Source organism: Cygnus atratus, chromosome 3 (genome assembly GCF_013377495.2).
Source record: "Cygnus atratus isolate AKBS03 ecotype Queensland, Australia chromosome 3, CAtr_DNAZoo_HiC_assembly, whole genome shotgun sequence".
Lineage (NCBI taxonomy): Eukaryota > Metazoa > Chordata > Aves > Anseriformes > Anatidae > Cygnus > Cygnus atratus.
In genome coordinates, this window is record NC_066364.1 from 5,245,789 (window position 1) to 5,260,239 (window position 14,451).

General features: G+C 45.5%; 2 protein-coding genes across 5 annotated transcripts in view; both read left to right on the forward strand.

Moving 5' to 3' along the window:
* The first annotated feature begins 2,202 nt into the window (after positions 1 to 2,202).
* On the forward strand, positions 2,203 to 9,009 carry LOC118256513 (zinc finger protein 91-like). Of its 4 annotated transcripts, XR_007707959.1 has the most exons (5): positions 2,203 to 2,352; positions 2,762 to 3,388; positions 4,196 to 7,137; positions 8,206 to 8,308; positions 8,966 to 9,009. XR_007707959.1 is itself a non-coding variant. In XM_035563544.2 (3 exons), exons 1-3 carry the CDS (start codon positions 2,208 to 2,210, stop codon positions 6,811 to 6,813), a joined length of 3,390 nt encoding a protein of 1,129 aa, XP_035419437.1. In that variant the 5' UTR covers positions 2,203 to 2,207; the 3' UTR covers positions 6,814 to 8,940. The 4 variants fall into 4 exon arrangements, 1 of the variants encoding a protein (XP_035419437.1); XR_007707960.1 differs by lacking the exon at positions 8,966 to 9,009 and having other exon boundaries at positions 4,196 to 7,405; positions 8,206 to 8,933; XR_007707961.1 differs by lacking the exon at positions 8,966 to 9,009 and having other exon boundaries at positions 8,206 to 8,925.
* A 1,809-nt stretch (positions 9,010 to 10,818) lies between these two features.
* Positions 10,819 to 14,451, forward strand: part of CDC5L (cell division cycle 5 like) — a 34,080-nt gene continuing 30,447 nt past the window's right edge. The window contains exon 1 of the mRNA XM_035563543.2: positions 10,819 to 10,982. Within this exon, the coding sequence (XP_035419436.1) occupies positions 10,938 to 10,982 (45 nt within the window). The 5' untranslated portion in view covers positions 10,819 to 10,937. The remainder of the gene's footprint in view (positions 10,983 to 14,451) is intronic.

The following is a 14,451-nucleotide window of genomic DNA, read 5'->3' on the forward strand; positions in this document are numbered from 1 at the left end:
TGTCTGACTTTTCTTACTCTGAAAGTGACTTTATCTTTTATCCCTAGGGTTTCAGGCTTTTTGCTCAACAAAGATATTTCAAACTTGATTTTATTTATTTATTTTTGTTATGTTTTGTCAACCCCCAAAATTTCTGAAATTACTCCAGGAGCAGTTGACGTCCATGGCCTGATGACGATCTGAAAGTGCCTACAGCTGACCATATTTGTCTTGAGGTTTTAAACAGTACCTTTTACCTTTTAATGCCTAGGAAGAGACTCGTAGTTGCCACCTGCCAGCATTTACAAATGGCAGGTTGGGCCGGTACCTGTGTTAGTGCTAACAACACACAGTCACTCCTAGAAATGGAAACAGGAGCAGGAAATAGGAGGTGGCACATGCAACAATAGGGCAATAATAGTGTTTAGACAGCAGCAGCCGTCACAGTCTGCTGTAATCAGACTGTGCTCCGCAAAACAAGGTGTTATGCAAACAAATACAAAAGTAGAGGGCCGCATGTATCCCACCTCCTCTTTGCTTAAAAAATTAAGAATGGAAATAGGTATTAATCTCCCTTCAGGGAGATTATATAAACCAGAATATTCCCAATTAAGTTGTTTTTTCATTTTCTTTTTTTCCTCAGATGCAGACCCAGGTTACAAGAAGCATCAGCTGCGTGTGTTGTGACGAATATCCCTTTCAGCTGTTAACCACTGTGCTTTTAAAATGCAAGTCTGGAATAAGCTCAGGAAAAATGATTCAGCAAATGTCTGAGACACACAAATCACTGTGAGATATCAGTGTACATACACATCACTGAGGATTCAGACATGACTCATAGCCCAAAAAGTAATCTTATTCACAGTAGATTTCCTGCAGGTTAGTCTCTTTTTCACAGCTGGGTTTTGTGCATTTTGAGACACCTGCTAATGGGAACAACAAATGTGTGGGATATTACCTCTTGGCTTTGATAATCACAACTGATGTGAAGTATTTTTCCTCCTTATTTTCTATTTGAAATTCAGATCTTATTTGCCTCCCTTTCCACAGGAGGTGTTCTGGACTGGCTAAACTGGGACAACATTATTTGCGATCTCTCATGTATTTTTATTTTTTTTCGTTGCAGAGCCTTAGACTGAACCCGTGGCTGCAGAGCCCTCTTGTGGCGATTCAGCCAGCTCTGGCAGGAGGACTCTCGTACTATTTTTTGATTGTTTTTCCCCATAGGAAGAAAACAAGATCGTTCTATGGATTGCTGTGACAAGCAAAAGTCCAGGAAAGACATCCAGCCCATCCTGGCAGCTGCTTCTCACAAACTTTCTAACTATGTAAGAGATTCCCTAATTCCTTGAGAGTTGAAACACAGAAGGCAATATTCCTCTCAGCTTTGCCTAAATCAAGTAGGAGTTTTCTTGTTTGTTTGTTTGTTTTTGATAAAGCTTCTGCCTAGAGGCTTTGTTGCTTCTATTTGAAAATATAGCCATGCCACCTGCACTGCACAGACTGATCTTATAGGTTGGAATATTGCCTGCAATGGCTGGAGAAAGGCAGGTATTTCAGTCATTTGTTGTTACCTGAACTGGAGTTTCATCTCACCATTTGTTAACAGGAGGCTGCAGCCCTGTGTTCAGGAAGAGCCATCTTGTTTTAAAAGTGAGGGCTTCTAGAATAAAGGCTACCAGCATGCCAATACGTACAGGAAAATCAGTCTGCATAGTATGTACCTGTTAGCATTCACAAGGGACTGAGAGTTTGCTGCCAGCAGCACCTGAGAGCTCACGGGACCAATAGATAACGTTATCAATCTTTTTAGGGCAAATGTTCATGGGATCAGTTGATACATTATCAGCCTTTTTAGGGTAAAAACGACCAATTTCACTACTGAACCGCTTTTTAGCTCAATCTATTTCCTTTGCTGCCTTTTCTCACAGAACGGATGGGGCCTGATGTTACAAAACGTTTGAACTCCCGGCGGGCGGGCAGCGCCCAGCACCCAACCCCTCAAGGAGCCATTTCGGTGACTGGGCGCAGCCCCCTCAGGGAGGCGGGCAGCCCGCCACGCGCAGGCCACGCCCCCAAATCCAGACCACGCCCCCTACCCAACCCCTTCGCCTCGCCCTTGAGGCCACGCCCCCACGCGGCTCCCTCCAATCAGCCGATGCCACCCCCGACCTCCTCCCCCCCCCCTCAGAAACTGCGCGCCGAGCAGCCCCCTCTGGGCTGTGCGCATGCGCAGTCGGGCCGTTATGGAGGCCGAGCCGGGCTTGTTCGCTGGTAGCGCGGCGCGGGCTGGGCCCGGGTTGGGTCAGGAGATGGCGGGGCTAGGCCCGGCGGTGCTAGGCCCGGCGGGGCTGAGCCCGGCGGCGGAGAGCGGTACGTGCTGTGTAGGGGGGGTGCGGAGCGGCTGGCGCCCCGGGCCGGCCGCGCTGGGCTGAGGGGAGGGGAGAGGGGGGACACAATATGGCGGCGGTACGGGAGCGCGCATGCGCAGCGCGCCGCTGAGGGTCTGTCAGGCGCAAACTGCTCCAGCACGGGTCCCCTACGGGCGGCGGCTCCCCCCAGACCCCCTGCTCCTGCGTGGGCTCCTCTCCACGGGCTGCAGCTCCGGCCCGGGGCCTGCTCCTGCGGGGGCTCTCCATGGGCCGCAGCCTCCTCCAGGCCACATCCACCTGCTCCAGCGGGGGCTCCTCCACGGGGGGGCTGCAGCGTGGAGATCTGCTCCATGAAAATCATTTAGTTTTTTTTCCTAAGTAGTCTTAATGCAGTGTGTTTCTCTCCTCAGAGTCGGATGTCTTTGAAATCATGCTCCCAATAACAATCCTTGTGCTGAGCGATGATGACTGTCTCTGTAATGAGACCGAGGAGCAAACAGTGACTGTTCCTGAGCTGAAGAAGGAGGATAATCAGGAGGCAGGCTTCAGTACCAACATTCTCCTAGAAAGCGACACAGCGCCTTCAGATGCCAGTAGTGGTTTAAGCGTTTTGGAAGGAAAAGAGATTGCTGCAAATAAGGATAATTGCATGAAATACTCTGAAGAAAAATGGGTTGATGAGAGTTTATGTAATGAATTGATGTTATCCCTAAGTGATCAGTGTGATGCAAGCAAAGATAAGTGCAGTCAAAATGTATTGCCGACATTACCTTTGAAAGCAGACCTTGATGAGATAAAAGAAACCAGTGACAGGAAAGAATATGTTGATAATGACACTTGTCAGAAGATTCCTCTCTTATCAGCAGCTGACAGTGAGGGTAGAGATGTGACCATCAACACCGGTGAACAGATGACTTTAGCAGTAGTGTGTAAAGATGAAGAAGAACATACTGATGTTGCAAATGTTCTTTCTGCTGGAAGCCAAGAGAAACAACTGGAAATCCCCACGGAGATGGAGGCAACTGTTAAAGTGGAAGGTAACTGTCTAATAAGATTAGTGCAGTGGTTGAAGAAATCCAGTAAATATCAAGCCTGAAATAGGTGGGAAAACAGGAATAATCCAAAATCATTTATATTAGATTAATCTTTCTAATATAGGTTTTTATTACATGCAGCAGAAAGAGACTGGAGTATGCGTAGTTCTTTCATGGACTGATGTGAAAAACAGTGGAACACCAAGAAATTGGTATTGTTTCACTCTGCTGTACTTTGTGAAAGGGCTACCTGTGGCTAGGGGAAGAAGATCTGAAAATATAAACTCAGGGTACTTTTTATTTTCCTCTCAGGTACTAGAGAAGGCATAAAGAAGTAGAAAGACTACTTGCACTCTTGGCAGACAGGATAGCAAAAGGGACATCATGCATGCACTGTGCAAGTTGCCATCTGAAGAACTGAGCCCTAGTGCGGTTCGGTGGTGGTGCTTTGACAGCAATTCTGGCATAAAGCTCTGCATAAAATCTGCATAGATTACGCTTGTCTTGTGAAATTCAGAGCTCTGAAGAAACAAAGAGTGAAAAGATGAAGTGAAAAGAAGGATTTCTTTCCAATAAGAATCCAGCAAAGATTTCTTCTCTTAAAACGTGATTTAAATATTGGAGGAAGGGTGGGAGCAAATGGGCAGAGACATTAGGAGGGAAGTAGAGATAGGAAAATGTTTTCCTAAGTGAAGGACATGTATAGCAAGGTGATATACATTAGGGTGTTGGGGGTTATTACTACCAATTAATTATGAACGTTGATTGTTGTGTGATATGTCATGCATATGACTGTTTTTATCCCCATAGATACTGATTCTTCGATGAACGGAAGTAATGAAGCTGACAACAAACCAAGTAAGAGCGGCAAATTTGAAGCCCCGAGTTCAGTTTTGGAACATGGCTTGAAAGAAGAACCGGAACCTACCCAGAGTCATTCTGCTCTGTTTGCAAATAGATATTCCCCTACTTCAGAAGAATTGTTAAAAGATACAGGGGACTTGGAGATGAATGCTTCTATTTCTGCTGAATCAAATGCTACCGAAGAGCATATTTATAAGTCATTAACACCGTTCTCTAAAAAAAGACATCAGCAACAATATATTGTTTCTCCTCATGAAAGCCTAAATGAAATACAAGGCCAGCAAGAAGGTTTAGCATGGCCCAGTAATAGTCTGAACATCAAACCTTTTTCTGAAGCATCTTGTTCCATAAATAAGCATGAAAAAATAAATTTGAAATGCAGGTTTTGTAGTTCTGTATATAAATGCGCTGCACTTCTGAAGAGACATGTTCATTCAGCTCATAAAGATAAAAAAATTCATAAATGCTGCTTTTGTAAAAGAACCTTCTTCTTTTCTGTCAACCTGAAGAATCACATTAAGTTTCATAAGAAAATGACTAGGTTGCGAAAGGTAAGAAAAAATAGAATGAATGCTAGAAAAGTTAGGCAAAGAAGAATTGAAGAAAGAAAATCAGAGACCAAGAAAAAAGAAAGTAAATACAAGAAGTTTTTCATCAAAATTGAAAGGGACTTTACATCTCTGGGCGTTCCGGTTATTTTTTCCTGCAGACTTTGTCTTTTTGGTTCATCAAATCCCAGGATTTTTATTCATCACATGAAGGGACATAAAGAGAGACCACCTTACCAGTGTCCCCAGTGTGATTACTCCTGCATTAGCTTATCCTACATGTTAAATCACATGTACTGGCACGCTGGGTATAAGCTGTACAAGTGCAGGTTCTGTACCTTTTTCTCGTTGTATTTTGCAAGCATGGTGAGGCATAGCTACATACATACAGGGGCTAAACCCTACTCCTGTGAGTTCTGCCAGTCAGCATTCACGAGCACCAGTGGGTTAAAGAGGCACAGAAGATTACACGCAGGCGAAGGAACGTGTCAAGGGCCGCAACTTGACTTTGTACGTGAGAGAAAGAGAAGTCGAAGACCTTCAAAGAGTTACACGTGTGATGAGTGTAACATCGTGTTTTATACGAGAGGACATCTCAGCTTTCATAAGAAATTTCACGAACAGTTTAAGGTGACTGATAATGGTTATACGAATCAGAGCAACGAATATAAAAACGAAGTGTGTGAATTTGACGGTGATTCCCAGGACCGTGTTCCTATCTCTGATAAAGATAATAGTCTCACTGGGGGAATGTGTAAAATGCTTGCTTCGGAAGTAGACTTTGAGCAGGCAGACGATGAGCAGGACGATAAGAAAATGTACTCTGGAAACATATTTCCTGAAAGCAGCCATGGAAGCAACACCTTACCTATTTTTGGGAGTAGATCAGAAGTCCTGGATTCATACGAAATGGATGCTGTAGTTTGCAAAGCAGACCCTCTGTGCAGCCCTGATTCCTCTCAGTGGCAAGTCAAAGATGGTGACTGGCAAGCTGAAGATGATGATGAAGATGCTGCATATTATAAATCTGAGGATACGTGGCCTTCCAGTTTGTCTATGTTTAAAATGTACAGGTGCCAATACTGTGACTATGCTACTGCTGTTCATAGCAACTTTAAGCTGCACCTCAAAATGCACACAGATGAAGGACCATTTGTGTGTCAAGAATGCAATAAGACATTTAAAACTTCAAACCATTTGCAGAGACATAGGCTTCTTCATGTAGAGAATCAGTATGAATTTGGCAGTTGCCTCTACGTGGATAGCCGTTTAGAGGAGAATCTTGGATTTCATCCTGAAATGCACATAGGTCTGTGTCCAGAAAGAGATTTTGGCTCTACAGAGGGTTCGAGTGCTGTCCATTCCATGTTTGGTTCAGAAGTCTATGGAGAGCAGACAGTTATCCAGAGGGATGAAAAAAATTATTCACTAGCACAGAGTGAGCCCCAGTTCTATCAGTGTGCGGAGTGTGAGTATGCTACGTACGTTTTAAGCAACCTTAAACTACACATCAGGACTCACACAGGTGAGAAACCGTACAGCTGCAGCGTTTGCCAGAAGAAGTTCCGTACCTCCAGTCACCTGAAGCGACACAAAATGATGCATTTTAATATGGAGCACCTCAAGTGCAGGAAGTGTGACTATTCCACAGGCAAATGGCCGTCCTTGAAACGGCACCTGGCTTTGCACTCGGTTAGTGAAAGCTCCTCTGCTGTCTGTCTCTACGAACAAACGCCGCTCCCTGTCAAAACGTACACGTGTGAGGAGTGTGGCTATACCACGGTCCGCAACAGCAACTTCAAGCAGCACCTAAGAATTCATACAGGGGAGAAGCCGTTCGAGTGCATGCAGTGTGGTGTCGCTTTCCGCACGTCGAGCCACCTGAAGCGCCACGTGCTGACTCACTTGAAGTTGTACTGCAGAAAGTGTGACTTTTCTACAGTAGATAAAAGAGCTTTCCAAAAGCACACGAAAGCGCACAAAAAAAAGTACAAGCGTAGCATTACATCTCTGTAATGTGGTGGTGTCTGCCAAAAAGCTTCTCGAAGAGCATAACCAAAAACGTGACCGTGGTAGATATGCTTGGGATTTGCAAGCTGGCACTCAGGTCTTGAGAACTGTACACGTCTTGCAGTTGTTCGTTGTTGTACATTCCTCTGCTGTACTCAAAATGCTGGCTGGTAATGGGTGCGTGCAGTGTTTTTCGTCAAGAGAGTGAAACTCGGGATGCTTCTTTGCTTCAGGTTCTGCTGGGAGCTTCAGTTTCTAGTGTAGGCTGTGCTGAAGAAGAGCTTGGAGGAGGTGCCTCTTCATGCCTGTGTAACCTTTATATTCCAAGAGGTCAGAGTTATGGTTTGGCCTATATTCGTCAGTGTGAACAGTTATGTTGCTCCATTTATTTTCTTTAAAAAAAAAAAAAAACAACCTAACTAAAAGAATGTTTAAAGGGAGGGATGGAAGTGTACGTTCTGTTGTATAGTAATAATTCAGTTATGAATCGTCAGTAGGTTTGGAGGCTTACTCCCATCTGCTGTAAGTTGCATTCCCTGCTAGCAGGTTCTCCTGTAACACCTGCAAGAGAACAAGTTAGCGTCTCGTAAAATTAGAGGTACGTGAATTTTATCTCATCACAGGTTAAATGGGATATGAAAGTGTTTTCTGTACATGTGTGTATATATGTAAAAAGTTTAGTAGGTAGCTCATTGAGTCTGCAGTTACTCCAGGTAATTCTCTGAGTAGTCTCACAGAAGTAGTAATATCCTTAATGAGATATTTTATGATCCTAAGAATCCTTAAGTTAATCTTCACAAGCTTTATGTAGATGGCTAATGTTAGTTCAGTATAAAATGCCTTCTCTTTTCTCAGGCTGTCAGCTGTGCTCTGTTTCGTAGAATAGGTAATATTCTTTTCAAAGAACCTTTCTGGTGATTTAATTATTTGCTGACATATTGCAAAAAAAATACTACTTACGTTGCAAACCTTAGCACCTAGCTTGAACTGTAAAACTTATTTTGTTAGAGCTTTATTGTGCACATATTACCACAGGTAAGAACTACTTATGCCCGCCAAATGGCACTTATATGTAGTATGGTGAAGGCTGAGATGGATGTTTCTTCCACTCTGTAGTCAAATCTAGACGAACGCTTGTGCTGCAGAACTGTATGGTGCTAGAAGCTCCTGTGCGGACAGCACTGACTGTATGTTCAGTGGGATTTATAAAAGCGGTGTTACTCCCGTGTGTAAGGAAAGAAAACGAATTGCAAAGGGATAATACTAATTTTCCCTGATGGTACAGCTCAGACCACAAAACAGCAGAGTAAGCCTACAGTTTAATTTAGAGGATGTAAACGTGAAATTGCCACTGCTATTTTACTTCGCTCAAGTTTATGCTTTTCTTCCTAAATACAGATAATATATTGAAGAGGCTTTCTGGTGACATAGGAAAACAATTTTACAAGAGTGGATGGAAGCTCATGAATTGATTCACGTATTTAAGGCCAGACCAACAAAGGTATTTATTAAGTGATCTAGTTCTCTTGAGTTTCAGTAGTCAGACAAGTCAGTATCTGTGGCTGTGAATCCTACTGGTTGCAGATTTTTTTACTATAAGCTGGGAAGGCACTATTTGGAAACAAGAGAAGGATTCAGATTTTAAAATGATTGAGCTATCCAGCTGATGCACTTCTGAGAAAGAAAAATCCTAATCTATCCTAATATGAATAATATAAACGTTTCTGGGAAATATTAATGGTATCATGCAGGAATTTTTACCTGGATTACTGTATGGTTCTGATCACTTGAAAAATTCAAAAGAACACGTGCAAAGAAGAAACAAAAAATGGTAAAGAGAATTGCAGCCGATACACTGTATGAGACTAGGAAAGCTGAAGGTGAAGAATAGTTATTAAAAAGTATGTTGTACAACAGAGAAGAAGGAGACCGATTTAAGGGTGATAAATTTGCTAGAGACATTTTTCTAAAAAGGGTTCGCTAACAGCAGAAGTTTCTTTCAGTTGCAAGTAAGGAGTAGAAGATGTTTTCAGATGGAACTTGAGTTTGTAAAAAAAATAAATAAATAAATAAATAAATATTCCAGGTGATTGCCTCTAATAAAAGAATCAATAAAGTGTTTCATGACTCCTGAGCTTTCCCTCTGTTCTTGATGCAGTGCACTGGACGTGTGGGTATTGAAAATGAATCTGTCTGCCAAGTCAGAGGTATTTGAATGCAAAGGCATATTCATTTTAAAATAAGGACATTGGCTGTTCATTTTTTTTGTTTGTTTTTTAATTATTGCTATTATTCTACCTAAAGGTGTCCTTCCAGATTTATTTTTTTTTTTAAAGCTGATCCTCTCCTAAAGCATCCTGTGAAGTTTTCTATTTGGTCCAAAAGATTTGCTTAATTTTCTGGCCCTCCTGGCTGCCAGGACATGCCGCTGGCTCAGATCCAACTTGCTGTCGGCCAGAACCGCCCCCCCCCCCCCCCCCCCCCCCCGATCCCTTTCCGCATGCTGCTCTCCAGCCTCTCCTCCCCCAGTCTGTACGTACAACCAGAGCTGCCCTGTTCCAGGTGCAGAATCTGGCCCTTGCTCTGGTTGAACTTCATGCCATTGGTGGTTGCCCAGCTCTAATTTGTCAAGATCTCTGCAAGGCCTCTCTTCAACGGCTTCTCCTAATTTAGTATCTTCTGCAAATTTACTTAGTACTTACTGAAGTATTTACTTGAATCCTGCATCCAGATTATTTATATAAATGTTGAAGAGAATTGGGTGTGAAATGGAGCCCTGGGGAGCCCACTAGTGACTGATGAAACCCCATTTACTATAACCCTTGGGATACTGGAACTTCCTTCAGCTGTTCCTGCAAGCATTGGTATCTGTAATCTGGTAAAGAAACCATCCTTCTCCGTGGACTTGTTGGTAAAAACACTTTTCCAATGGGCTCATATAAGCCCTTCTGGAGGGTTTGAAAGCCTTTCTAGCCAGGAGAGGCAGATATCTAGAAGGATAATATAGCACTCACCTAGAACCACTTTGCACACGTTTTACTTTGTTTTTAATAGTTTCCTTTGTGTGGGGATTTATATGACAGAAATTAATTTGGGGAAGAAGGCGGCAAGGATACATGCCTGGACCGTGAGGAAAGAAGTATAGCTCCAAAACTATGAGGGGGGGACAGCAGGGACTGCCCTGACATCAGCAGGATCTGCATTTTCTCCTGTCCATGACACATTTTCCCCACAAAATTCACGTCTGGGGCTGTGGTAGAAGTCTGAGAGGCTGACAGGCAGAAGAGAAGTCAGGGATGTGGGACTTGGTCCCCCTGTTGCAGTGGGAATGGGCTGTAGGGGTTACTTCGGGGACAGAAACTCATTTGGATGAAGTGATTTGGTTACAAAAACTCGAGTGAAGGACGATGGCAGAACAGAGACGTGAGGAAAGGGATGAGAAGCCAAAATGCAAGATTTAATAGCAGTTAAATTCAGTTACCACCTCAGTGCCACCATGCCTTACTACCTCAATTTTTGTTTCGGTTACAGTGTGTCAATGTAAACAGGGGTTGTTTTGGTTTGGTTTTGTGGTGTTTTTTTTTTTTTTTTTTTTCAGATTGCTCCTACACCATAAATGTCGGTGAAACCCGGCCACCTGCTGCCTCCTTCCCTCCCCCCTTTTTCTTTTTGTCCATTCGGGAACTTGACAGAACTTAAGGAATTTATCTTTTGAGAGCTGACGATCTTCCCGTACGCCTTCTTTTTTAATTATTATTTATTTATCTATTTATTTAGGAGAGGAAAAAGAAAGGACAAAAAAACAAACCGCCGCGAACGGCTGAGGCGCCCCCCCGCCCCCCTTCGACTTCCCTCAGGGGCGCCAGAGCGCAGCCCCCCCGCCACCGGGAGGGGGGGCACCGCTGTGCGCATGCGCCGGGCAGCAACGCCCCCTCCCCTCTCCCCTCCCGCCACTACGCGCATGCGCAAGCCCCCCCGCCGCGCCGCACCGCTCCCGCCCTCCCCGCTCCACGCCTGCGCAGAACGCGAGCGGCGCCTGCGCTGGGTGCAGGCCCGGCCCCGCCGCAGCCGCTGCCGGCCTCCCGCCGCCCGTTTCTCCGCTAAGCCCCTCGAGCCCCTTCGCCGCCAAGATGCCGCGGATTATGATTAAGGGCGGCGTGTGGCGGAACACCGAGGTAGGGCCCGGTTTGCTTTAACCCCCCCCCTCACCGCCCCCCCCCTCACGGCTCGGTCCTCAGCGGTGTGGGGGAGGGGCTACCCGGCAGCACTGCGCAGGCGCGGGCAGGGGGCGCGCAGGCGCGGGGGGGGGCTGGTCACGTGGTGCGCAACATGGAGGCGGGGGCTGGGGGGGGTGCGGTTTGGATGGGCCTGGAGAGCAGAGCTCAGCGCCTGCCCCTCCGCTCCCCTCGTGAGGGAGCTGCAGGCCGCCATGAGGCCTCCCCTCGGCCTGCTCTGCTCTGGGCTGAACAAACCCAGGCACCTCAGCCGCTCCTCACACGCCTTCCCCTCCAGACCCTTCACCACCTTCGTAGCTCTCCTGAAGGCTGCGTGCTGGGGAGCGGAGGAAGCTCAGCCGTGCGTAGGCTCATCTCTGCGCCACAGATGAGCCACCCCCACAGCAGCTGAGGGATGTATGTGGGCTACGTTGTCTTCAGAGATCACAGAATGGCTGAGGTTGGAGAGGAACCTCCTGAGGTTCAGCAAGGGCAAGTGCAGGGTCCTGCACCTGGGGAGGTATAACCCCAAGTACCAGTGCAGGCTGGGGGGTGACCTGCTGGAGGGCAGCTTTGCAGAGAGGGCCTTGGGGGTCCTAGTGGACAACAAGTTAACCACGAGCCAGCAGTGTGCCCTTGTTGCTAAGAAGGCTAATGGGATCCCCGTCAGGAGCAGTGTGGACAGCAGGTCAAGGGAGGTGATCCTCCCTCTCTACTCAGCACTGGTGAGACCACACCTGGAGTGTTGTGTGCAGTTCTGGGCTCCCCAATACAAGAGGAATGTAGAACTTCTAGAGAGAGTCCAGCATAGAGCTACAAAGACAATTAAGGGATTGGAGCATCTATGCTATGAGGAAAGACTAAGTGGGCTGTGCCTGTTTAGCTTAGTGGAGGTTGAGAGAGGATCCTGTCAACCTCTATAAATATCTGAGGGGACCACGTAAAGAGGATGGGTCCAAACTCTTCTCAGTGGTGGCCTGTGATAGGACGAAGGATAATGGGTATAAATACAAGGGTAATAAATACAATTGGTATAAATACAAGGGGTATTGGGTGTGACATGCTCTAGGTGACCCTGCTTGAGCGGGGGAGTGGACTAGATGATCTCTGGAGTTCCCTTCCAACCTTGGCCATTCTGTGACCTCTGAAGATCATCTGGTCCAACTCCCCTGCCAAGCAGGATCACCTAGAGCATGTCATGCAGGATGGCATCCAGGCGGGTTTTGAATATCTCCAGAGAAGGAGACTGGACAGCCTCCCTGGGCAGCCTGTCCCAGTGCTGTGTCGCCCTCACAGTAAAGAAGTGCCCCCTCATATTGAGCCAGAACCTCCTGTGCTTCAGTTTGTGCCCGTTGCCTCTTGTCCTGTCACTGAACGCTACTACGAGAGACAACTGAAAAGAGACCGGCACCATCCTCTTGATGTCCTCCCCTCAGATATTTATACACGTTGATGAGGTCTCCCCACAGTCTAATCTTTTCCAGCCTAAAAAGGCCTGGTAAATGGGCCTAAGAAAGATGGCCCTAGAGTAGTGTGTTCTGTACTGCACGGGGAGGGGTTTTGTTCCCTGGGAAAGCAAGGGCGTGAGAATCTCTTCCCCATGAAGACCCCTTCAGGTGGAATTGGTGCAGATGTGTATGGGATCTTCATCTGCAGCTCCATCTGTACCCAGGAATCTGTGTCTCCCTCAGGGAAATGAAAAACAGCAAAACGCCCTCCAAAACCAACAGAACTCTCTCCCATTTTTGACATCTTGCGCTTTCAGAACTGCAAGTGATAGTTAGGAAAAAATATAGTAACAAAAAGTGAAGACCGTGAAATGTATTTATTAGGTGGCACGTTCAAAGCGAAAGGAGGTACCCTGCACTGTAAAATCCAGAACTGTGCCACTGTGTACTCTGAACACTAGACACGTACACAGTTCCAGAAAGCAGTGAGAAAAATTATCAGAAAATAACTATATTGTGTACTTCATGTGCTTTGAAGCCCTTGCGCTATACCAGCTCTGTGTCAGGAGGCTGCTAGAACTGGAGGCCAGCAGAGGACAGGAATAGCCGTGTGCGCTTGCCCTGGGCCATTATTCAGCCATTATTGGCTAATTGTGGTGATTGTTAAGAGAAGCAGCGGTAGGTTCCATAGATCATTGTTTCCCTGTTTTTTTTTTTAATCAGAGATGAAATAGCTCATTTTAGTGTTTTATTTATTTTTTAAAATGAATATTTCACTTATATGTACAGTGTTACAGATATTCAAAGTGGTACTAGTGGATACCAGGTCATCAGGAAAGCGACTGATTGCGTGCAAAAAGTCTGCTAATGTCATCAGTATGGCAGCAGCATGGCACGTAACACCGAGTAAAATTCAAAAACCAAGAGAGGATCTAGAGACGTTGCGGTAATGCTGCGCTTTTAATACAAATGACATGAGTTGTTTCGGGTAGCAGCTCAAGCCAGAGCTCCTCATCAGTTTATTTACAGCTGCTGTGTGCTCTGAGAGCTGTCTGTGCTGGACAGAGGATCCGTCCTTGATGGCTCGCATCTGCATCGTGCAGCTGAACAGATTCAGAACACGAGTACTTACTGGGATATAGAAGAGAAACATCTGTGGTGGACAAGGCTATAAGAATAGCTTTGAGGCATTGAAAATTCTGCTTTCTGACCTTTGAGGACATCAAAAATCGCGAATCCGCTTATCTGGGGAAAGGGAGAGAGGGACTTATGGAATGTAAAAATTATTTATTAGATGAAAAGTTCAAAGCAAAAGGAAGTACCCAACACTGTAAAATCCAGAATTCTGCCAGCAGTTTGTTGGATGTGAGCAGCCTGGCTCCCAAGCTGAATCCATTTATTTTTCCCCAGAAGTTTATGGGCTTCAGGATCACCACTTCTGGATGTAACACTCTAAACATTGAAGTGGTGTATTTTAAGATTTACTTGGAAAAGAGAAACTTGTACAAAGTTTCTTCATTTTCATGAAGCATATCTATACATAACAGCATATTCAATTGATAGATTCCATTTGCATCAACCTCTGCAAACAAAGAGAACGAGGTAATTTTATGGTGTTATTTAAAAAAAGCCACCCAGAGGTATCTGTTTTTTTCCAAATGTTGTGCCATCACCAAATGGACCAACACTTCCCTACCTCTTTATTGTTGTTCTCAAGGAAGACATGCAGAACCTTTAAAAAGAAGTGCATAAAGAGAGCACTGAAACAAATCGTTTTGGAACTCTGTCAGGCCTGTGAAGTAGGCCCCAGTAATCATCTCTTGTCTTTTTCATCCCTTGTATTGATGTCTGTGGCCTTTGGAACGCAAATCCTCATTCATCTGGAGAGTAAAATGTGGAAAAGCAGCAGCGATGCTGTTTGCGCTGGGTCAGCCAACTACACGAAACCCACTGTGTTGGCTGCTTCAGCTCAGCCTTGCTGC